This window comes from Panulirus ornatus, chromosome 69 (genome assembly GCF_036320965.1).
Source record: "Panulirus ornatus isolate Po-2019 chromosome 69, ASM3632096v1, whole genome shotgun sequence".
Lineage (NCBI taxonomy): Eukaryota > Metazoa > Arthropoda > Malacostraca > Decapoda > Palinuridae > Panulirus > Panulirus ornatus.
In genome coordinates, this window is record NC_092292.1 from 15371806 (window position 1) to 15397515 (window position 25710).

The 25710-nt window shown below is 45.2% G+C and overlaps 1 protein-coding gene across 5 annotated transcripts in view; it reads left to right on the forward strand.

The window, feature by feature from the left end:
- Positions 1 to 25710, forward strand: part of LOC139747565 (uncharacterized) — a 122430-nt gene that overhangs the window by 71052 nt on the left and 25668 nt on the right. For 2 of the 5 annotated variants that reach the window (XM_071659992.1, XM_071659993.1), the window contains exon 1: positions 4008 to 5426. The exons of 2 other annotated variants lie outside the window; for them this stretch is intronic. In XM_071659992.1, the coding sequence (XP_071516093.1) occupies positions 5055 to 5426 (372 nt within the window). In that variant the 5' untranslated portion in view covers positions 4008 to 5054. Of the gene's footprint in view, positions 1 to 4007; positions 5427 to 25710 lie in introns of those variants that run through there. One more of the 5 variants, XM_071659991.1, reaches the window with a different exon arrangement.

Here is a 25710-nt window from a genome sequence, read left to right on the forward strand (position 1 = left end):
AATTCGTTGCAGCGGTCACCTGGTCCAACCGACCATAGCCACGCGATCAAACCACGTCACCTCGCGCTGCTGACAGACACGTTCATGAAGCTGAGGAGGAGGAGATTAGGCGTTTGAATATATATCTCCATAGGTTTTGGCTCACAAAGACTCGAAGCTGCCAGAACGCAAAGCTTAATCCTGTGTTTTTCATGATACTTTTATTATAAAGGTACCATATGTTATCCACACCGAAAAGAAATTAATGAATACTTTTTGCATATTTACTCCTATCTGTGGTATTTCCAGGGGGTGGTGAATACCGTAGATGTGTAGACTAGTTCGATTTCTGGGGCTGGTGTTGAAGGGGAGGGTTTTGTATTGAAGGCGGAACGCGAGCCTCTTGCTAAGGAGGAGCCTCACCGACCGGGTGCAGCAGAACACGGCTCCACCACATCTGGGTCATAAAGGGGGTAGTCCACACTCTCGGGGTGGGGAAACCGACGTGTGCCGTCTGTCTCGTTTTTCATCCAGCATAAGATTATCTTACTCCAAAGTGATCTTACTTAGTTGGTAAAAAGTCTTAAGAAAAGAGACACCATGTCTTTGTTTTCTAGGATTTTTTTCTTTTAATTACAAGTTCTGCTTTTGTTTCAAAGGAAAAAGCTTTGTCGCGTGTGTAGAAGGCGATGGATAATGAATAGAATTCTAATTACATGTGGAATAGCGCATTAAGTGCAACCATACACGCTTAACAAATGAAGGGAAATGTGGAATGACGCTTTAATTGTGATCATACGCGTTTAACAAATGAAGTGAATTGTGAGAAAAAAAAATTAGGGTAGGCATCGGTGTTGCCTTGAGAGGAGTTGAGATTTTTGATTTTCACATCAGAAATTTATAGATGGAAGGTAACATAAACCCCAGCTGGTATATCACAACGTGATTCCCCAGTATAGATATATGGAAAAGAACTTAAATGTAAGTCAAGAATTACGCATGTATTAAAAGTCGTTACTTTTGAATTGGCAAAACAAGGGCCGGTTGCATATATATATATATATATATATATATATATATATATATATATATATATATTTTTTTTTTTTTTTTTTTTTTTTCTTCGCCGTTTCCCGCGTTAGCGAGGTAGCGTTAAGAACAAAGGACTGGGCCTTTGAGAAGGTGAGGAGTTCCCGAGCATAAAGATGTAGGGATTGTTAGCAGACACCACAGCGCCTTGGTTTGAAATTTCTCAATCTCATGATAAATTCTTCTAATGGGCGATCACAGCGAATAGAGGAAACCAACCCTTCATACATTTTGCAGTTTTGATTTGTTATTTTTGAATTCATAGGTTATTCTTAAATGGAGTAATCAGGCAATGAAATGAATAATCATTATTTACCACTGATATGCTGGTATGCACCTGCAAATTGTGCTGTACGAGTCATATACGAATACAACTGAGCAGACAAGTATTTCAGGTCTCTTTAGCATTCACAGACTTTTCAAAGCACAGGGGGAATGAATTATGTATACGATTGATCGTATCTGTTCTGCTGCGCACGCAAATTTTATGATACAGATGATCTCGCGCATAAATAGATTCAACCCTCAAAGCTCGACTCTGTAAACTTATAACCGAATCTGTAAACTTATGACCTCTTGACCATCCTTAAAGGCTGGGCCAGTATACCCGCTGATCGCACCATCGTTTTCTGAGATCATACCGTCGTGCTCAAGGATCGTACCATCGCGTTCTAGGATCGTACCATCCCGTTCTAAGATCGTGCCATCGTGTTCTAAGATCGTACTGCCGGGCTCAAGGATTGCACCTTTGTACTCATGGATCGTGCCATCGCGCTCAAGGATCATACCGTCGTGCTCAAGGATCGCACCTTGGTTGTCAGGGGATTAAGCATCAGCTAGGGATTGCCTCCCCCCCTTGGGAATGCTGCCAGCACAAACTCGGGAACACCGGTGGAGCGGAGCGTGCGTACAAGGAAATTACAGTATTATAGAGAGGTTTTGCTGTAAGTGATGGCTACTGAGGACTTTTGTGGATTTTTGTAAATCTAACACCATGTATAGTTGAGCACTGAGCATTGTTGTCAGGTGGTGTAACAAGACTTGAAGGAGTCATTAGTAACCTTGATGGATGCCGGTGGTTTTGATCGCCTACATCACGATTAATTCTCCCTTAAGTACACAACTAGGCTGTGGGATCCCACCGTGTTACAGACTCGTTAAGTAGGATCAAACTGTATTAAAAGACTCGTTAAATGGTATCACAACTGTATTGGTAAAGACTCTTTGAATAGGACCTCTTATCTCTGTTAGAGACACGTTAATTAGAATCTCCCAACTGAACAACAGGCTCGTTGACTACGTTCTCCTAACTGCCTTACATACTTTTTAAATGAAATTCTTTGTAGTCCACAGATCTAGGCTCTTAAGCTACACCGAGCGCCTGTAGATTTGTGAGAACCCTAATTCTTACTGTAAGGGAGAGTAATGTCAGTGCTTCTGCGTGAGGTGTGTGTTTTGTGTGGTTGATGGTGTGAACGAAGCTACCGGAGGCCAAGGTCCAGGCGGGCGAGGTGAAAGCCATGGCCAGGAACCTCAGTGGGGTGGGGGATGCTTGTTGGTGTCAGGAGGGGGCTAGGAGATGGGGGTTTTAGGTAGGGGGGCGGGGCAAGGATGGGGGATGCGTTTTAAGGGTCAGAAGGGCTAAGACCACGCATGACCGGAGTGGGTAACAGAATTGTGAGGGTGGAGGACTGTTGCCTAGTAAAGCGACGGTGTACTACATCTGCGATTCATGAAATATGAGCTGCATCCTCGAGATGGTCTACCGTATGTGTGGTCGACGATTGCACTGACTGCACAGAGCAGGAGTATACTAATGCCTAGGATGAGCATGATTGTACGAAATCGACCGATTTCAGTGAATGATAAGACAGGATTGCCATGCCCTTATTTCCGTATTGGTAAGGGATTGCCATACCCTTATTTCCGTATTGGTAATGGATTGCCATGCCCTTATTTCCGTATCGGTAAGGGATTGCCATACCCTTATTTCCGTATTGGTAAGGGACAATTTTCTCCTGCGACGCAGTTTAGCCCTTCCCCTAAGTGTTGGGTAATACATAGCGGGCTAAGTCATGTCTTCCCCGATACGGCACCCATCCCCTCCCCCCCAAGGCCGTTTTAAGGACAAGCAGTGAGTCCTGTAAACCTTGTATGGGTGGCGGCTCGTGGCGATAGGGTAGAGGAGCCCGCCAGTCTGCCACGTGACCTCTCACGTGAGAAGAGAAACACTTCTCGGCTGCCTTACGTGGTATCATCCCCCTGTGGCGGCGCCGGTGTGTCTCCGTGCTTAGATCACAGGGTAGTGCCAGAGGGTAACAGGTAAGGACAAGTGCGGGGAAGGTTACCCGTTAATAGCATCATGTGCATGGCTACCCACGTGCACCCCGGCGGTCACGTGTGCCGCGCCCAACCTCCCGCACCGTTGCCGCATCTCCCCCGCCTTTGCCAAGTGTCACTTATACGTAAGAAAATGCACTAAAGCGCTATATTAGTGAGATTTTGATATGGTAGAAGTGTGGTGTTATTACTATACCATGTGGTGTGTGGCTGAGACGGAGTGGCGAGACCGGTTTGCCTTCATAATACCGCCATTTCCTTGCTATGGTGCATCACACGACCTTTGGCAACTGCGTGAGGTTTGAGGTGCCAGGTGATTTGGCTGGGCTGGTGGTCCGCTCGATCCATCTCATTCTCATACTAAATACTGACTTTCCACTGTAATTTCAATCAATTAGAATAATTAATAAATAAACAGACCGGATGTATCGACTTCTTCAACAAAGTTACGGGTTTTCAGCGAACGCGGAAATGATGTAATACCGATCTTAAAGTGAGCATTTGGGTGATGTTCAGAAAGTGTGGAGCTGCACGTGACCAGTATATACACACAGACACACGCACACACGGGACGCACACGGGCGGCGCGCACACAGACCCAGAGGCTCGGGCTGACCCACCTCAGTCGCCCTCAACCCTTGCTTGTGTTGACAGCGCGTACTTCGCCTCTCAAGATGTCTGCCTAAGGCGAGAATAGTGTTTAAGCAGCATATAGCAGGAATAACAAAGTGATTTGAACTGTGAACGCCCTTTACCTAGCACTATATCTATGAGATTGTGTGAAGTAAACTATGTTCAAGTTTAAAAGCATTAGTTCATAAGTTTTAGTGGTGATATTCATGTTAAAATCATTATGAATAAGATTCTGAATGAGACCAACGGAAGTTTGATAAATGAATGTTGGAAATGTATTAGCCAGCAGCAGAAACCATACGTACAGTTTGCTAACTTAGTGCTTTAAAAACTGACTTAAGTGATTGAAATATCCAGACAAGCTGAATTTTTTTAGTGTGTCACCTGTGCTCACAAATATTATCATGACATGCCACCAGTGCTCTGTTTAAGACACTTGAATTTACATTTGTAGTACATTCTTTAACTCAGGACGTGATATACACAGTCTTACAAGAACGCAGTCTGGTATTATCAGAAGGATGGTAAAGAATTTTTAGGTCCTCATTTAAAACGCGTGCCATTGGCATTACACACGAAGCCATACATGTAGCATCGCACGTAGTCTTGGAGGTCCAGCCTATGCCTCATTTTGGCATCTACTCCGGCTGCAAACATCTGTAAACATAAGACTGTAAAGCGTCTAAGAACTTCAAGACGAAGTTTGCGTGAGACATCACATTTGAAGTCAGCTGGTTATCCTTGAACTCGAAGAAAGGATTATTTTTTCCTTGTTAGTTTACTCATACAAGTAGGCGAGAGTTATGGTACAGAGGCCATTTTAGTGGACGTGAATGATTGCGTGTGAACTTGGTCCGCGTGTCCCCCTTGGCGGACAGCGGTTAGTACGTGTCCACGTCCTTCAACAGCACCTAATTCTTCTTCACCTCGCTCCTCAACACCCTGGACCTTTGTGGGATCAAGGATAAAATCCCAGGCTGAGAACATCAGCCTCTCCAGCGCGCACCCTGGTGATGGCAGCAGTGATTAAGGAGGAACCAGAGGCCCCATACAGCCTTTCACTCCTGTTAGGTGACCGTAATCCCCGGTGTAGAGCTATGACTGCCTCAGCCCTCGGCGGAGCGCCTCCGCCCGCACAACATCAGCAGAACCTTCACCCTCAGGCACACACCGCCCTCCAGCAACAGGTTAACCATCAGCCGCAGCAGAATTGTAATAATCAACAACCGCTGCCGCAGCACAATAATCAGCACTTGCCACAGACACATCAACCGCTCATGAACGGTGTGGGTCCCTTCGATAGGGTACCTGCACACTCTCCATCGAACATGCCTCCGGCAGAAGGAACCAAGAGACACCCCTCCCCCAACAAGCCACCAGCAAATGTAAGTAATATTTATGGATTCTTAGTGGTCTATTGAAAAGGGCCGCACACTTTGGGGAATGAATATGACCGTTGTTTACTTTTTTATGTGAAAGAATAGATAGCTTCGTATTAATGTGATCAATGATGCGTTGTTTTTGATATGAGCTGCTCTTGTACCATCTGATTTTTAAACGGCATGCAGTTATATCCTTTTCGTCAAACGGACAACATACTATCCCTGACAGAAACATTTTTTTTTAAGACTAAAAGGAGGATGATCATGAATAACGATATCTTTGACTGCTAAGGTGAAGTGCATCCATCGTAGATGAATAACGATATCTTTGACTGTCAAGGTGAAGTGCATCCATGGTAGAGGCGTTTCTTATACTTTGTAATTGTAAATGCGCAACCTTTCACAACGAGAGACATCTCGTCGGCAGAAGGGTCACCGAGTTCGGCTTACCTCTTCCCCCCCTACCCTCGCTCCTCCCGTACCCTCGCTCCTCCCCACAGTACCCCCATCGGAAGAGTTGAGCTTTCATACTAGTTGCCATGCTTAAATGTACGATATCTTTCGCAATGCATCATCTCTCATGAAAACTTTATTGAAAATTGGACTTGTTGATAGTATGATTCGACCCTGGTAGTCATACAAGTACCCATAGCTTAAATTGTTTGTTTTAACTGATATTAATCGTACTGATGGGTTTTTCTCTGTATATACTCTTTCTGTAATTCGGTAGTATTACATATGCATAGTTAACAGATTTTAGTGATCACATTTTTGTTCATGATGAGGCAGAGGTAGGCTGACAACATTACCTACTTCTGTAACCTCTTCAGCAACAGGCAGGCATTCTATGTTGATTAACGAGAATGATCTCCCGATTAGAGAGAATGATCAGGTTGCGCAGTCACTCTAGGGATGTAATATTGGTCCAAGCGATGGTGATGCATGAGTCACCAGGGGCCTCACCAGAGCAGCCAAGCAAGCACGTGATAAACACAGATCCTGCCAAGGTCATCTGGCTTGCTGCACCGTAAATACCTGCCACAAGACTTTTGATTGTTTTATACCTGGCGGACACCGAGAGGTATAATAATGATTTTTATAGACCTTATGTCGTAGCAGTTTTTTTTTTTGACTGATGGCTTAAGGGGGTCTGTCTTAATTCATGGCATTATTTTTGATACTAGGATATTCCCAGTTACTAGGGTTCGATGAAGACAAGTTAAGCTGTTGTTTGTCTTACCTTCTGGCCCAGACGGCTTGGCCGACCAAGGCACGTATTGTTAGACGCTGGCGACCTGAACTGTGTACTGGTTTTAAATATTTGTGAGGCACACAGGGAGGCAAGTCTATACCTAGTGTAGCGTTTAGTGTTGCGTTACTAACTATTTGTGCTTTACAGAGAGAGAGAGAGAGAGAGAGAGAGAGAGAGAGAGAGAGAGAGAGAGAGAGAGAGAGAGAGAGAGAGAGAGTTTTACACTCGCGCTGCCCCATCTGCGTAAACCTTTTATATATGTACGTTGCTTGCTGATAACCATGAGAAAAACATGAAAGACGTGGTTCTCAGCAAATTCTAGATTACACGCATCGCTGTGACCTACAGTAATTTGTACCATGTCTTTAATTTATGTATTTATGCTCACACACCCTCTAGCCTATTCCAAGTTATGCGTGAGTAACAGACTGCCTCAAACATTGAGTTTTATGTGTCACGCATGTACGCGATTTCTTAAGTATTTGACACGTTTTGCGCTGGCGTTGAGGTGTTGCGCCACAATAGAGCTTTATGTGACACGCATCTGCACAAGTATTAAGATGAATGTGACACGCATCTGCGCTAGTAGTAAGATGAATGTGACACGCATCTGCGCTAGTACTGAGTAGAATGTGACACGCAAGCCCCAGCCTGACCTGTATACCAGTGTTGTTACTGACAGTGACACTCGCATGTACATGTAGTGTAACACTCGGGGATAGATAGTGCGACGCACCAGTACCCCGCGACGCTAGGCGTAACTAGTCTAGTCCTTTTAGTTAAGTGTAACACGTTTTGATCTTACGAATGCTGTTTCTTTTCAACCATGCACTTTTGAGGCCATTGGTTGCTTTGAAAGAAAGAAATGAAATGTAGGAAAAAAATCATTTAGTAAGCTAAGAAATTGACAACCAACTCGATGTATACAGTTTTGTGATATGAATGTCAACTCAGGTGCTGCTAACACAGATGTCCTATTTATATACATGCCTGTTCAGTTCAAGTGCTTGCATGAAACTGAATGGCGGGAGCAGTAAATGTATATTAATTTATATAATGTTAAAGGGCGTGTTTGTTGAAAGTGTGCCATTAGCGCCTTCGTCTGTCCACTAAGATTGTCCGTTTTTCATGAGAGTGGATCAGCTATAAATTATGTTTTAATGAATAAATTAGTTACGAAGGATCATTAAGTTTTTGTGAGACGAGTTTCTGCTCTGGTCCTCTTATATAGGTATTGTATTTATGTGTGCATTGAGAACAGCACACTAATACAGTGTCTTTAGCGCCATCATCTGTCTATAAAGCATTGCCGTTTTCGTGTGACAGTAGAGACGGTCAGAGTGGCTTGGCTTGATGTGATTTAGGGTTTATGGAAGGTGACGTTCAGGAATGTGCCGATCGTGACGAGGGTATTGAGTATGGTGTACGTGTGTGGTGTGGAGTGAGGCGAGGGTATTGAGCATGGTGTACGTGTGTGGTGTGGAGTGAGGCACGTACGCCAGGAACTAGAGGCCAGTTGCCGTCATTTGCCAAGCCTCCCCGCGCATCCCCTTCGCCTAACCATTATAAACCTTTCCACCAAGAAGTTTATCCGAAAATTCGTGTACAGTTTGATGACATATTTATGTATATAGCTAAAATGGTGAAACAGAAATATGCGCATATATATATATATATGTGTGTGTGTGTGTTGATGCTCTTTTCTTTATTCCTTTTTTAAAGTAAGGTAATTTTTTCATAAGGCTTTTGTTACTACGCATTTACCACTTTTTTCTGATCTTGAAAGCCATCGGAATAAGTGGCTGCGCAGCTATTGTAGTCTTGATACCTGTCTGATAAAGTAGTTCATCCTTTGATATTAACCCTTCTCTTCTCTTGATTATCATGAGATTAGTGAATTAGATATTTGTTTTTGCTGAATTTTGTGATACGTGAAAAAAAAAATGAGTGTGGAACCCAAACCACAAGGTTAGATATCGTAAGGGACGGAGGCATCTGACAGTACAAATGAGAAGGCGAAGGTGGGTGTGCGTTTCAGTTGGGTCCAAAGGATTTCTCAGAGTAAAGAGGGGAATTTCAGTACTTTTAAACAATTGTGCATCACAATTTTGATCTGAAAATTGAGAAGGAAGGATCAGGTAATGGTTGCGTCGCCTTTCGTTTTTATGTATTGGTGGTGTAAGATCATGTACCTATTTTGTACTAGAAATTGTTGAAAATGAGACGTTAGACTAAATGCTAGAAGCCCTCAAAGGTCTTAGGAGAAAGGAATGGTTAGAGGTCTCATTTACATGTAAGGCTTTTTTTTTTTTGACATACTGATCCCTATGGCGACAAGTGTAAACACACACACACACACACACACACACACACACACACACACACACCCTGGCAAGCTAGACTATCTTATGAACCTTATGGACGCGTGAAGTTTTTTAGATTTCCTTTTTTTTTTTTATCCCTCGCAAGTACATAACTACTGATAGAGGCAAAACCAGTTCGTAGTAGTTCTGATAAGATTACGTATGCACGGGATTTGGCAGAGGGTACGAAGTGGTCTGTTGAACTCCACAGCAAATTAAAAATGTCTAGAAAAGTCCGTAGCGTGAGCACGGGAGATGGAAGTGAGTATGAAAAAAAAACAGGATGTCCACTCGCTCAGTCTCGTCCATTTGCGCATTGTCTTTATAGTCACAATATATCAGATCTTCAGTTTAAGTTTACGTGAATTCCTTGTGAAACACATGCTGGATTTTGTTTCGTTTTGTTTCATATCTCCTTAAAGACTAATTATTCACTGTTGATTCCCTGAATGTGACCATCGGAGACGAGTGTGTTGCTAAGATAGACTCACGGCGCTGGAGTACGCCTTATCAGGCTGCTGCTCTTCACATGAACGTGGGGGTGTGACGTCAACTGTCACGTGACTCGGTGTGTGTGTGTGTGTGTGTGTGTGTGTGTGTGTGTGTGTGTGTGTTTGGAGGGGGGAGGGAACACGGGGTGGCAAGTTTCCACTCCTCATCGATCACCCGATGAAGCACGATGGTGCCTCCCACCGCAGCAGGTGTTCACTCGTTATACTTCCTGCAGCTGCTACTGTAATATATATATATATATATATATATATATATATATATATATATATATATATCCCTGGAAATGCAACTGTACTGAGTGAATAAGTTTGCAGTTAAATTAGTCTTTGATATATCAGATGCAGTTATGCAAATATATAGAAGATTACTGTGACGAGTTGAATTGGAATCAGACTAACGAAATTGGAAAGACTCTCAATAGTGGTGGGGAAGCATTTCACGAGCGGCGACACGTGGGGAGAGTTCAGCGGCTGCGCCGCCAAGCGAACTTGGCAACGGTTTTTCTGTTAATTCCTTGAATACAAGGCGCCGTAAAGAGCCGATGTTTATGTAAGAGTAGCACGCAGACTTTGGGGGGAATCTTCGAGGGCATGTAGTGATTATTAAGAACGTGTGAGAGTCCGGCCGCAAGAGCTGGTGGTGAACGGGAATGACAAGAGGCTGGTTTGGTGGTGCTGCTGAAAATGAGAGAGAGAGGAGCTTCTTAATTGGATTCATGTGGGTTTAGTACTGATCCCACAGCTTAAGTAAGCTCTTTCAGTAACACCCCCCCCCACCCTCGTCTCTCTCTCTCTCTCTCTCTCTCTCTCTCTCTCTCTCTCTCTCTCTCTCTCTCTCTCTCTCTCTCTCTCTCTCTCTCTCCACTTTCTTTTGGAAGTTATTTCAATTGAATACCAGTGTTTTTTTTAGATTAAATTCAAAAGATTTTTTTTAGAAAAATATGTGCATGTAAACTTAAAGGTGGTTTTTTTTATATTCAGAATTTAATTTTTCCTCTTTCCCTTTGATCCTCACTCTGTTAAATTGAGAAATTATATTCCTTTAGATTTTAAGATATAAATTCTAATAACTATGCATTAATTTTTTTTTGCTTATTGATTTATATAAAGGCGTCGTAGCCAAGCCACAGATTAAGAGTACACATGTTTAACTGGTTTTTCGGGATTTTTTGAAATGTACTTTGTCGTCCTTGATATTCTGGTATAATTATTCACACAGTACAGCTTTCATGTGTGGCACTGCTAGCTTGAAACGGTACCAATAGATTACAGGTGCAAAGAAATTAAAGGTACACACATGATGTGAATATAGATTTACTCGTGTATTTCATATTTCATAATTATTCAGCCGTTTTCTTGCTGAGTAACATTTAATATCGAATGTGATGAAGCCATGTTTTGTTATTTTTTTTCCTCGCTTGTTGCATCCCAGTTTTGTTAAGATTGTCACCTGTTGAAGTGTGTCGCTCTTTGATTGGCTCACCGCACTCACTGTCATAGGCACGTGACTCAGGCACCTGCTTCCTGATTGGTTTCTGCACTCAACGTCAGAGGCACGTGACTCAGGCACCTGTTTCCTGATTGGTTTCTGCAATCAACGTCATAGGCACGTGACTCAGGCACCTGTTTCCTGATTGGTTTCTGCACTCAACGTCATAGGCACGTGACTCAGGCACCTGCTTCCTGATTGGTTTCTGCACTCAACGTCATAGGCACGTGACTCAGGCACCTGCTTGGTTTCTGCATTCAACGTCATAGGCACGTGACTCACGAGCATTTGTTCATTGACTGGCTGGTCGGCCGCACGTGACGTCATGGGAACGTGACTCAGGAGCATCTGTTTCCAGAGTGGTTAGCCACACGTGACGTCATAGACACGTGACCTAGGAATTTGGCTGACCGCACGTGATGTGGGCATTTGTTCCGGGGGCATGAATGACCTCGCGTGACGTCATAGGAACGTGATGGAGGGTATTTGTTCCGGGCACTTGGGTGAATTCAAGTGACGTCATAGGAACGTGATGTAGATATTCGTTCCCGGACCTGGGTGACCTCACGTGAAGCCATAGGAACGGTGTACGTTCCGAGACTCGGGTAAACGGGACGTCATAGGAACGTGATGGGGTATCTGTTCACTTGATACGTCATGGAACGTGATGGGGGGGGGGGGGTGTGGTAGTTGTTCAGGATCTTGGGTTAATTCACGTGACGTTTGGAATCAGTAGGAACGTGATGGCTCATGAACGTGATTCATGAGCAGCTGACACAGCACGTTACGTCACAATAACGTGGTTACGAGTCCTTGGTTGCACGTGGCTCGTCGTCGTCGTGTGACGTCATAGAGGCAAGTGTGACGCAAGCACACGCTCGTCGTGGATTGCCTGCCCCTCCCCCCTCCCTTCCTCCCCGTGCGCATATGACGTCATGGATACGTGACCTGCGGGCATTTACTCCCTGACTGGCTGGTGGCGGCACGTGGGGGTTGTAGGCTATTTGACGGTCACGTTTACATCATCGACCAGCGAGTTCTAGCCGCTGGAAGAGAGCGCGCCTGCGCCGTCCGAGTTCGACTGAACCCTCACACCCCCTCCACCCTCCCCCCACCCCCCCTATTCCCGCACCTCTTCGGTGATAGAAATTAACCGACACGTGGCGTTCAAAGGTGACGATAGGATTGAAGTATGTCGTCTGCGCAATCTGTCGTGGAAAACTTCTTAAGGACGTGCCTCCCAAACTTGACCCTGTGCTTGCTTTTATCCCAGCGCTGCTCCTCAGGCATGCCTGCACGCGCGCTTTGGCCTGCTTGGCCGGCTGCGCATTAAGAATCATCTTAGGGTAGGTTGCTGTCTCGGACGTGAGATAATTGTGCATGCACGCAGGCGGGGTTAGGCCTTGGGATCAAGAATATCCAGTGTAGCCGGGGAGGACACAGAGGAGGAGGAGGAGGAGGACACAGAGGAGGAGGTGTGGTGGTTGGGGTTGTTGGCTGCCCTCGGCCAGACCTTGTGTCGGCCTTGGGCAGAGCCGGTGTCCAAACACTGTGAGGAGGTTGTAGTCACACAGGCAGGGCTGATGTTTTACGCCTTGGGGGGGAATTTCCTCATATTCTGACGCTCAAGGCACTGGCTGGCTCGTCTGGTGGACTCGCACACGAGCTGTGGAGGACTGTAAATGGTCCTTGAAGTTTGCTGAAGGATGTCAGCAACGTAGTCATTTATGTTAGACGTTAGGGTCATATAGAGTGACGGTACCTTTTTTTTCAGCTTTATTTAATTCGACGTTACGGTGGTGGGCTCAAAGGTAGCTCCTTAAGGGTCGTCATATCATCGTGGTGAAGTGGTAGGAGAACAAGAAATCGGCAAGGAAGATTTTTCATCTCGGGGTTTGAAGCTGAATGGCGCCTCCGGCTACCTAGTCCTTTTGGGTTTATTAGACCTGTCGAGTGTCAGGGGTCGTTGTTATATTCGAGAACGCCATTTTCGAAGCACCAGTCGACATGGAACACCCTCAGACGTCCAACTGATCATGTCACTTCTGGTGACTCGGTGGTGTGTCTTGCTAACCTCTCCTTCCCACCAAGATCTTGTTCACCTTCAGTTTCGTAGAAGCGAAGAGGGAGAGGGGCAGCTTGATCGAACTTCAAGGTACATATTTTTTTTTCCCCTCTCCTAAGCTCTGATATAAGAGATTAGACTGTGGTGTGTGATTTCTTCACAGACGAGAACGGTCTGTCGTAATAAATCGCATTGTAATATACTTGTAAAAGTACATAACTACAGAGGCGTGCCGAGTGGACACAGCTTGATGAAGTAGACCTGTAGTCCCGTATAGGCTGGTGGCAGGTGAGGTGACTTTGGAATAATTGAGTCGTGATGCATCCTCGTATTTGTAGGATTGTCGGTGTTTGGGATGACGGGGATGGGGTAATTATGGTGGAGGGAGCGGTAGGGTTCATGCTGTGGTAAAGGGGCTGGGCCAGGACACTCGTACTCTTATCGGGATGAAAGTGGGGTGATGGTAGGGCGAGAATCAGGACACCTGCTTCTTGTTGTGTTTGAGGCAATGGGGAGGGTAGGGACGTGTGTGTTTGGGAGCCTCCTGCTCACCTGAAGAATGGATTGCACTCTGGCACATCGGGTCAGACAGACGGCCGTGGATGAGGAGAGGAATAAAAGGTTGCGCTCCAGCTGGTGTTGCAGCTGACACCGCTGGGGACGACGTGACCGGTGAAGCGGTGGTGGTGGGATGTGAGGCATGGCCGTCGCGTTGTGGATGGCCGTTGTGGTTCCTGCTTCACCTTGGGAATCCTCGCTCGAGACCCCTGGCTCGTTCCTCGCCACACGACAGGTCCTGTAGAACAGCTGACGTCAACCTGATGGCATATTTTGTTTTTCTTCGCCCGCGAGCCGGTACGTTCACCAGACATTTCTTCGTTGCAGAGCAGTCCCCCCCGCCGCCTCCCAATATATACAATACTGGCCTTGTATGTCCTTCATCTCACTGACGTTTATAAACAGACAAGGAAGGTGATGACCTTGTCCGAGGAGGTGAGATCAGCCTCAGTAATATCATCTGCTGCAGGGGTTACCGCCGAGGAACGGGGATGAGTTGAGTGTGAATGTTCGCACCTGACTCTCTGTTTTGACTCGAGACTTCCTTCTAAGAGGAACCTTCCGGGATGTTTAAGATCAGTCTACCTTGATTCACTAAAGCCTTAGACATGTGCTTGAAGGATCATGCCTCTTGGCTACGCGCAACATCGTCTGTTTGCCCTGGAATATATGGGTAAACCGGTAGCGAAAGGTTGGAGAGAGGAAGGGCGGTGGAGTAACGATTGTAGCGGCCCAGGAAATGGATCAAGGTCGCTCGTTCCCCCGGCGGTTGGTGGGGGATGTTGGTGGGTGGCTGAGGATGGTGGTGGCGGAGAGTTAGGGCTAAACGGGCACTGGTGAGGAGGTGGTACGGGGTGGATAATGTACTGTATTGTTCTAGAGAGGTCGGAGCGGCGTAGGAGCACTGGTGGAGGACAGTACACAGGAAACCCAGATAATAGAAGACCTGGTGCTCAATGACGAGGTTATCTGCAGGAGTACAGTGCGTCAGAAATCCAGATAACTGTGAAGACCTGATCAGGTCTCTGACGAGATGTTCTTTTTAGTTTCAATAAGAGTAGAGGCCGGATAGTAAAGTAGAAAGCCTTGGGCATCAATGACTTGGTGCCATTCTGGTGATCTCTATCACCAGAATGAAGGGGTCCTCCAGGGGATGGGTGGAGAGGGGCGTTAGGGGAAAGGTCTGCCTAGGGAGGGAGGGGACAGGGATGAGGCGGCTAGAGGAGAGAGAGGCCTTGGCAGGAATGAGGTCACACTCAAGTCTTGGAAGAAGATCGATAGGACGTGTCAACCAAAATAACGTGAGGGGTATGGTCTTCATTCTGTATATTCTTAGATTAAGAATTTCTTGGAAATTAATGAACTCGATAGATTTTTTTTTTTTACTCTGAATCTAATCCCTTTCCGGTAAGCAAGCAGCGCAAGTTCGTTTTTGCTATTCAAGAGCGATTATGCAGTGACGTGATGTATCGGAATGAAAGTATGTAGAATGGTTATGTACGAGTGCACAAATTTACTGTGGTTTTCGGGAAGTTGAATTTAGCTTTTGTGTGATAAGAGGCAGCTCGAGATGGCTTGACATAGAAACGGGAAGAGTTTGGTAAACGAAGATGTGTCTTCAGTTCTAATAACAGGGAATGGGGGTTAACGTAAATTAGTGTTTTCAGCATATATACCTTTAAAATCAGGTCGAAAGCTCTGCCGTACTTAAGGGTCGTTTTAATGTGCTCCAGGGTCGTTACCGTCGTACTCAAGGGTCGTACAGCTGTGCTAAGGGTTCGCATCCCTTTTGATCGAAGGCTTGTAGTCAGCAGCTGACTAGAATCCTCTGTTAATCCAAGCGTGAAAGCAACCTGTTACGTAACTACTTGAACGATACGCACGAAAGAACTCGCCTGTTCTGAGTACTTGATTAAGTAAGAGTTCAAGAGACAGGGTGTTTTAAGTAGACAAACGCCTGCTTGAGTGAGAAATGAGGCTTGCATTCGAGTGGATAAATGAGCGAGTGAGTGGTGGGCCATTTGATTGCGGTTGGGTATTATATATTTAAGCGACTTAATGGCGGTATGGGGGAATATAAAGCGGCCATAGAGGAGTCAAGAGCGTGGGCGGTTCGGCCAGCGTCGGCGGCAGGTCGATGAAGCCCGCGCCTCTCACCCTCTTCCGGGTTGTGGCTAGGTTAGGCGAGGCTGTTGCGTCGCGCCCCCCTCTGGCTGCTTCTACGCGCTCGCTCGCTCGCGCCTCCCAACACGTGCTTGGTGGCCACTATCACGTGCAAGGCGGTCTCTCGACACTTTGAGGGACATTCTATCGAACGCCAGGGAAGGCAGTGTATAGTAACAAAGACAAACTTTTTATCATAATACGTAAATTCAAGGTAAGTTTTCTCCCTATAGTTCCGTAAATTGTAGTTATGCCTCCTTTTTTAAACATGGCTTGTTTTCGTAAATGCGAGTAGTAGCGCATCGTCTTACAGTTTTATTAATTTTGTGAACGTTAGTGCGCAGTCCCTCACAGTTTTATTAATTTTGTGAACGTTAGTGCGCAGTCCCTCACAATTCGGTATTTCGTAGACGCAGTAATGTCCCCCCGTTGTTATGATTCCTGAAAGTGGAAGACGAACCCGATCTTAAAATTGTTCGTGGAGTAGTGGTTAGTGTCGATGGCCATTGAGTCATCGAACCCGAGTTCGAGTGCAGGACCCGGTGTATGCAGTCGACTGAAAACCAACCATCCCGGCCGTAGTTTATGCAGTCCTTCGGTGTTATTTAAGAAATGAATTACGTGTAGCATGTTTCAGTGAATACTGGTCACTTAAAACGCGTGATGCGGTGTGTCCGTGTGGACGAAGTCGTACATGCGAAGTCTTACGTACGGGTGTGTGTGTGTGTGACCATATGCACAGGACCTTGTGCTATGTTTAAACCGTCGCCCTCACCACAGCCACCGCGACCACAATAGCTCGCCTGACGTAGGGGGGGCAGATTGTCACCTCGGGAGCTGGTGCTGACGATCGAACGCTGGATGGAGGTGTCAAGGTACGGTACCATTAACATGAGATGTACGATGACTTGATACCTCCCTTCGAGTATGATAACGAACCTCTTGACCACGACCCTTTAATTATTATTATTATTATTATTATTATTATTATTATTATTATTGCTGGGATTTACCGCCGAATGTAATGTAATGCAATGTAAACAAGAGACCTGCTGGAGAAAACTGTTGTTTCTCCTTGACGGATGAGACGCCCGAACCATCCAAGTTTAAATTGTTTACTGCTTTAACATCGTGCCCAGCCATTGTTCTTTTATTGGTATGTTTGACAACTTGCCAGCTATTCCTCGTACACAAATGGGTTTGACAGCTTGGGCATGGGGTGGCTCGTATTTCAAACAGTTCGTAGCCGGAGGTGGTTCATCAAGGCTGCATAGATAACCTAGTAGTAGGTTTATGTCGAGTGCATTGACTACCAGCATGGTTACGTGCTTGGTACGAGCCCGTGCCACCCCTCCTGATGTGGTATACGTACCTGGCACGAATGAGCTTTTAAGGAAGCACCTGGTACGAATGAGTTTAAGGTACGTGCCTGGCACGAACATTAGGTACGCACCTGATGCGTGCGATCGTAAGGTACGCGTGCCTAGCACGAGAATAAAGCGATTACCCTCAGCCAGACGCCGCTGCTGCGATTCCAGTGGGAAGGCAGAGGGTTATCGGGCAGGGGTGGAGGTAGCGCCAATGATGTAGGGGTAAATGGTAATGTAGATAGAAGATATCGACGTAGAAGTTGAGCTTAAACGTCCTTGGTGCCTCTTTAGTCTTTTAGGAATGGTTAATATAAGAGAATAAAGTTGTCTCAATGGTGCAGGCAGGCAGACGTCTCGAGTGTTGTCAAGGCGAGCGCAAGTTACACCATACGAGTGTAAAAATGCTCAAGCGTAATTGAAGATTCAAGCGTAATTAAACATGGCATGTTTTATTTTTTTCTTCGAAGTATTTTTTCTTCCCTCTAGCTACGCAGCTTCTTCCACGCAGCACAGCTTGAATTTACACCTTTGCACGTTAATCGCTATGTTACTGGAGATGGACTAAGGTCATTTAGAGATGCGCAGATCCTCTGTTTTTTTCTTATTTTTGCGCCGAATCTCAGCCCCGTTCTCGGTGCAACATATCTGTCATTCACAAACCATATACTCACAAGGCGAGATTTAAAGAAAAAACTTAAGACCAATTATCACATAAGAGATGTATGTAACAAACGAGTCTTTTTCCACATTTTTTTTTTCCAGCGGCAGGCCCTGGCCCCTATTCAGCAAAAGGGGAAAATAATTGGCTGGTCTCACTAAGGCAAATTCGCTAGGCAACTGGCATCACTCACCCTCCCCAGCTTTACGTGCGATCTCTTGGTTGAGTGGGGGTGGGGGTGGGTAAGGTTGTCAGGGTTGGGGTGGAGGCGAAGTAGTTACCGAGGCAGTGGTTGGCTGCCGTGAGGGAGGGAGGGAGTGATCATGTGACTGCTGGCTTCCTCTCAGACGCTGCCGTCATGCTTGGACATCCTGTGTGTGTGTGTGTGTGTGTGTGTGTGTGTGTGTGTGATTGCTATTTGTATGTTAGGAGGAGAGAGTGTTGCACTTGTGTTACCTCGTCTCTTGACTGCATACCATGTCTTTGCTCATATATATATATATATATATATATATATATATATATATATTATACACTATATGTTGTGTGGAGACAGATTTACAGCCGTGTTGCCCCATCTCACGCCTTGTGTGTTTATAATGTAACCTTGTGTTGGTGTACGTGCAGTCAGTATGTCGTGGGAGCGAGCCACCCGGTTCTCTGGCTCAACGGCGGAGTAAGCCAGCTGGAGTGGAGTTACTTAGCATTCTGGCGAGGCGTCGTGTGTTGCGAGGTGGCAGCCCACCTCCCTGGCACGGTAGCGCTCCTCCTCCACCACCCTCCCCACACAACCCATGTAACACATACAACCTCACAGGTACACTCAACCCACCCAACCCACCCACTCAAACATTATCAGTCACATTTTTCCTTATCGCTTCACAGTTGGTCTGTCTACCACCCCTTTCACCGGACCATCCCAAGCATGACCTGCACACACACACACACACACACACACACACACACACACACACACACACACACACGTGTAGTGAGAGCTGCTCTGCAGTAACCAAGGTCATTGTCATGGGGGTCGGAACTCCCCCTCCCCCACCTTTACTCATGTCCATAGCGTTTACTTGTCCTGTTTCTACGCGTCTTAGATCTACCCCCGTCACCCTTCTTTGTCTAGATCATGTAGATTTTTCAGCATTTTCTTTTGTTTTTCTGATCTTATAAAGGAATCGTTCCCATTTGGTCTATTTGTTCCAAAAATTTAGTGCCACTTTATTCTTCGTATGTTCATTTTTTCATACGTTACCCCTGTTTCACTCGTGCTCCTTCGTTTAAACTCTTGACCTTCAAAGCCTTCACATTCTCACCTTGTTCCTCTTTCCTCCTCCACCGCCCAGTTTCATAATCCCCCCCCTCCGTCCCCCCACAGTAGCCTCCTCCACCCTCCTCACTCCCTCCGCCGGGGCGGGCCGGGCCAGCGGGAGCGCGCGCGAGAGCCGGGCCACGAGTTCGGCTGTCCCCAAACACGTGAGCGGCGGCGCCCCCTGTCTCGCCAACCCCGCCACCATCCCGCGCACTCCACCTTTAAGACCCCAACTCCCACACACATACACACAGCCGCCCGCCGTGGATACCAGTGGCGCGGGAGGGCGTACGTAGGCGGCAGTTTATGTTGACCACGGCCGAGCTGCGGAAGAATAGGCCATGGTTAGCTTAGGAGTGTTTCAGTCACGTGATGCATGATCATGTCCATTGTAACAGATATCAGACTTGTATACCTATAGCATATGAGTGGTTAGGTTGGTAAGGCACCTTGATTGTGGTATGTTGGGTTATGAATATACAAGCACTCCTCTCATGATGTCAGTAAGCTGTATCATACCTATCAAGGTTACCTGATCGAGCATAGCTTCATTTACGCTTTTAAAAGATTATTCTCAAACCCGAACAAGTTCAGTTGGCTTCAAAGCCAGAACTCAGCGAAAACATATACTAACTAACCTCGACACATATGAACAAGTTAGAGTTGATTACCCACTGAAACAAATGCAGTATATTGACAGATCTTGGAAAATTCTGATTTTGATCGGTATTCTAATTATGTACACCTTAAAAAAGTGAAACAAGCTTTCAAACTACTATACAGTTAACGTAGTAGCCTGTGAAACTAAGGAACAGTTGACCTAGCACAATAGCTTGTCAACCACGGAACAGTTGACCTAGCACAACCTTGATCTAGTTAACGCAGCGTACTATCCTGTTCGTACGGTTCAGTTGATCAAGCGCAATGACCTGTCAGCCACTGTACAGTTGACCTAGCACAATAACCTGTCAAACGCAAGAACTTGTAGCACAATGACCGTCTACTGCTGCAAATATAAACTTGAACGATACCTGATTAGGAATACTTATGCCTCTAGCACAGCTTAAGAGAGAGAATTGGTATTGAATTCCAGTGGTTTACCAACAGTTCTAGTGTGATTATCATGAAGAAGCTTATAAAACAGGATGTCATTAAGTAATTGTACACGATGTTGGATTTATTATGAAAGGGAAGACGAGGATAGTGCCCCGGAAGCCTCGGAGATTATACTAATCTCTCTTAGCGGATGCTGTCATGATTAGGACAGAGATCTATATGGAAACCTGAGTAAACAGCACCTTGCTTAATTGTTTAAGTACAAAGTAGTGGGGCTGAGGGTAAAAAGTTGCTACCGTTAGTGAGTTGACGTAAGGCAGGAATTCCATGGCGCTGGAGTAAGATCGCAGATGTGACACGAGTCGTTCTGTTAGGGATATGCGTCGTTGTCCTAGTCTCATGGTGCAGCTATAGGAGAGGTGGCGTGCCGAGTTCCCGAGGTTATGCAACAGAAGAGGAGAAGGGGGGGTTGCCGTGGGCCCGTTGCTTCTAGAAGCGTCAGTTCGAAAGAGAGCTCGGCCGTGTACTGCCGTGTACTGCGTTACGGAGACTGTAAACCATAGGAACTTGAAATTAAGGGCACGCTATTATATTTTTCTTGCCTCTGTATCGAGTTGCAGTAGCCGCTTTAACGATTCGATGATTCCTGATGATTTGAGCTCAGTTGCGTCTTTTGTTTCAGCTAAGAAGTTTAGATATTTTAAAAGCTGTCGTCAACCAGCTAATGTGAATTGAAATTTCAGCCAGTCATGTGGCTGCCGTAACTATGTGTTCCATCAGCATGAAAAATGAGGAAACTTGATAAAAGACGTTTCAGAAATCGGTTCAATTGACACAGAACACAAACGATAACCGATACGAAGTGATAGCTGTGACTAACCTGGTTAGCCAAGAGAAAGAAGCGAAAAAAAATTAGATCAGTTACAAATCATATGATTTATGTCATTTGCCTTTAAAGTAAAACAGTGTGTCAAAGCTAATTAATTGATGGATGTCATGTCGGTCTTAACGTCATACCTGAAGCATCGTTTAAGAGAACTCCATAGAATATGAACTGCATGGGCCAGTTGACTTCAGACTTTGCAGCGCAGTGTACGTGACTACATGAATATCACCTCCAGGGATACTGACGTCTTATAATACAAGCTACAAAGAATGGATAAAAAAATCTAATCTTTGACATCCTTGTAAAGTGCGTTGAGATGGCGGTGTGTGTTTATTCGAGTTGTTTAGCGTAGTTCAAAACGTCGGGAAGGGATGGGACTTACCGTAGCCAGACTGTGTTCTGTGCTCCCAGGTTAGCTTGATACCACTTCTGATGACTTCTGATTTATATTAATCTCCATAAGTACCTAGAGGATTCTGTCATTTCATTTTCAGTCATTCTCCCCCTGTATTCTAACGTATTATTAGCTATAAAGTTCATTTTTAAGATAAAGGCAGCCGCTGCAGTTATGTAGCGGCAAAATAACATTGTTTTTTAGTACAAAATTTATTTCCTGGGACCATGGACCCACCAGTCACTCTTCATTGTTATATTGAACCTTCTGAAGTGTTTGTCTTCATACTGAGACATTTTTTTCTTCTGAAAATTATGATTGGATTCAGATGATCAGCCACCATTTCTTGTTGACGCATCCATTCCGAAACCATATAAGTATGAATCTTTGAAGGAGCAGTGGAGGTGTAGTTGGAGAGGGAGATTGGGTGTGGGGGAATTCCTAGTCATGAATCACACACGGGTGTGTGAGCAAGTCCCTCGCCGGCATGAGAATGACCTCTCCCACCAGCACCTGTATTTGACCGAGTCATGGCTGATAGCACCCGCTCCCATTCCCCAGCGACCAGGGCTTAGCCCGACCTTCCTCCTCCAGCCCACGCTCCAGGGGAGTTGGGGGAGGAGGAGACGGAGGGGGGGAGTAGTCACGTGTAGCTGCGCGTCGATCAGCTGACCAGACTGGGAGGGACGGGGGAGGGTTTAGGGAGGGAGAGAGAGGCCGGTGGGAGGGGAGTGAAATTCAGTGGTTGTCGCTGGGGAAAAATGTTGCAATTTTTGGTGATACGAGTAAACATTCTGTGGTGTGTAATGTGTGCTTGTTGCGGCCATGCATACAGTGCGTATGATAGCATTGTTGAAACTTCCCCCAGTTGCGTGAGTGGTTGAGTGGATTCATGTAACGCCCTCATGCTCGCTCGTACTTCTCCAGCATTGTTGGCATGGCACCATTAAAACCTTTCCTGATGCTGACGCCGTAAGTTTGTTAAGAGGACTGTTGTGGATAACCCCCAATGACTTCTCGAGTTACTTTGCTCGAAGGACATTGTCCATTTGTATGAATTCCAACTCTACCCAACAGAGCCGCAAGCCTCCCGCTCATGTCTGGTCTTATATGAGGCTACCTCATCGACACACAGGGAGTGACACTTCAGAGTGACATGCAATATTTGTCACCGAACGCAGTCCTCCATTATATATATATATATATATATATATATATATATATATATATATATATATATATATATATATATATATATATATATATATCCTTCATACCATTCGCCATTTCCCGCGTCAGCGAGGTAGCGTTAAGGCCTTTGAGGGAATATCCTCACCTGGCCCCATTCTCTGTTCCTTCTTTTGGAAAATTAAAAAAAAAATAAACGAGAGGAGGATTTCCAGCCCCCTGCTCCCTTCCCTTGTAGTCGCCTTCTACGACACGCAGGGAATACGAGGGAAGTATTCTTTCTCCCTTATCCCCAGGGATAGTATATATATATATATATATATATATATATATATATATATATATATATATATATATATATATATATATATATGCCACTTCATTAAAGCATCTTCTGTTTTACCGTAAAACAATTTGTCATGAATAACCAGTAATCATTTACTGAGTCGGTATTACCTGTTAACTGCCATAAATCTTGGTCGATTCCCTCAGACTCCCGACGTAGGAAAAACCCTAAATGCTTCATCAATAAGGTTTTGGTTAGTTAAGGCGTAGGCTCTCGGAGGCTTAGCCAAGAGTTAGGGGGAGGCCATATTCGCTGCGGCTTGATCCTTTGTGGCTAGGCTGGTCACTGCTGACTGGGTGGAGGGGGGTCTGCTTCAGTTTTGGGCATGTTGAGGCATATACAGAACTGTGGCACTTGGTTCTGCTTATTGTGTGACCTGCATTTTGCGTAAAGAGAAGTTGAACAGCAACAAACTTCAGGTTGTTATGTGTCTAGTTACTTATTCGTCTAAAGACGTTTGGAGGCATGTTATTTTTATTAAAAGTTTGGAGGCTTGGAGCGGAAGGTGATTGTCGCATTTTGACAAGATTTATGTTCCCATCATTCACTTGAAGGTTATTGCATTAAGTATCTAGTTTATATCATTGCATTTACATTTATTTACGTATGTGATAGTGTTATTAAATATTCAATATGTTTTGCCCTTAAATGTTTGAAGTTCCATCATCTTGTGGACTCTAAATATCTTCGCCTGATTCATTTCTTGCTAGTGTGAGCTTTCCATCATTTATCACTCCTGCGTTCTAGTTTTTTTTTTTTCCAGTGACCTAAGCTTTTCCTAATTGATATGGACATTCGTATAAACAACGTGCCTCAAAATCTAATCAGTTCTTAACCGTGGGGGGCACTTGAAAGATGCAACTTTGTTATTGCCATCATATATTCGTGATTTACCGTCTAACAAGAATATGTCCCCACACAGACCGACAGTTTTTCATAGCCCTGGAAGTTCCTGGATTTGATCGTAAACATTTATTTTCACAACTTGGCCTTTTTATGTTTTTACTTGTATGTTGAGACGGGTTAAGATCTATTCACTGCTCTCGGAAGGTCATGAACTTCGCCAAGGACATCCAGACATGTCAGTTACTTTGCCTTACTGTATCGTGTTATCTGTATATTTTCTTTTGATTTATACGAAATCCTAATGAACGGCTGAGAGAGAGAGAGAGAGAGAGAGAGAGAGAGAGAGAGAGAGAGAGAGAGAGAGAGAGAGAGAGAGAGAGAGAGAGAGTGTACGATAGGCTGTAGCTGACGTGACGTTGTATGTAGGCCAGACTTCCCCACCCTTTTCCACCGAGGAAGGCCACGGGGCCACAAGGCCACGGGATCACGTGTGAATTGCGTCATCGTACCCGCTATACAAGTCTTCCTCATAATTACAATAGGCAGTTCAGTTTCACAGGTAATTAGGAGATAGCCGGTTCATCGACGCAAGTGTCTGCAGCATCAAGGAGAGTAGTGCGTACATGGTAACGAAATTATAAAGATTTGTGCTACAGTCTTGCATGTGCTTTGACCACAGACGGGTGATACTTGAAGCTACGAAGAAAGAAAGAAAAAAAAATTTAAACTAGATCGTGGCCGTTATCAGTCAGCCGTACCCAGAGACCCCTTGGAGGGCGGGTGTCTGTCGGGGGAGTGGTTAGGGGGGAGGAGTGAGCTGGCTCTGGTTGTTGCCAGGGCTCTCTAGTGAGGAACTCAACTCTGTCCACCACTCTGCCACGTAGATACCGTAGAGATAGGAGCACTCGACGAAAACGGGAAATCCACTGCACCGATGAGAGGCCTTGTATCATTATATCTATTTTTTTTTGTTTGTAACACTTTCATCGAAACTGTATCATGTTGAAGCCGGGGGGGCATATCAGCGATATTATGTTGGGGTCCGTGTGTGTGTGTGTGTGTGTGTGTGACGTAGGTGGCGTCTGTGTCTGCCGGTGGATTTAGTTTTTAGCAAGCAAGTTAGACGTGGCGGCTACTTGTTTTTAGTCCTTGTGGTCAGTCTTTCTTTGGTGAGCGACCAGCTATACCAAAATCTGTTGTGATTGGCTGCTTCTGACCAGTGGCATTCAGTTTGAACTGTGCTTTGTGCCTGGTTGACATTAACCAAGTTTAGTCTGTGTTGTTGGATTTTTACTATCTCTACTGCCAAAGGTTATTCTGCGCTAGAAAATAATGCCATTCTAACTTTAAGTGGCAGAGCTCAGTATCGATCGTCGTGCTTTTAGGAATGAAAGAAAAAAATGCCGTATTATTTTTTTTTTTGGGGGGGGGGCTGTACAGTCTTGGGCCTTACCTGTGCTGACACCTCAGTGGACTTTAAGTTTGATGACTTCTGCCTTGCTGTTTTCTCTGTAAATTTAGCATCGGACTGTAGGTATTGCACTCTGCACTGACTTTCGTAATTTCTTGATTTGTACAGAAAATCGCTAATGTAGAAAACTGTATTGTTCCCGTCTGTTTGCATGCTCCGATGCGACTCATACCCATAGGCAGCTGCGTGTCTGCCTTCGACAAAGCTTCAATATTCATAAAATCTGTTCCGGTTGCACAGAATACATGTAGATGATCACTCCTCACTTGATAGGAGAAATTGATTGGTTTCTCAAGAAAGAATAAAGCTTCATACTGAACAGAAAGAACATCGGGTTTTTGCCACCGAAATC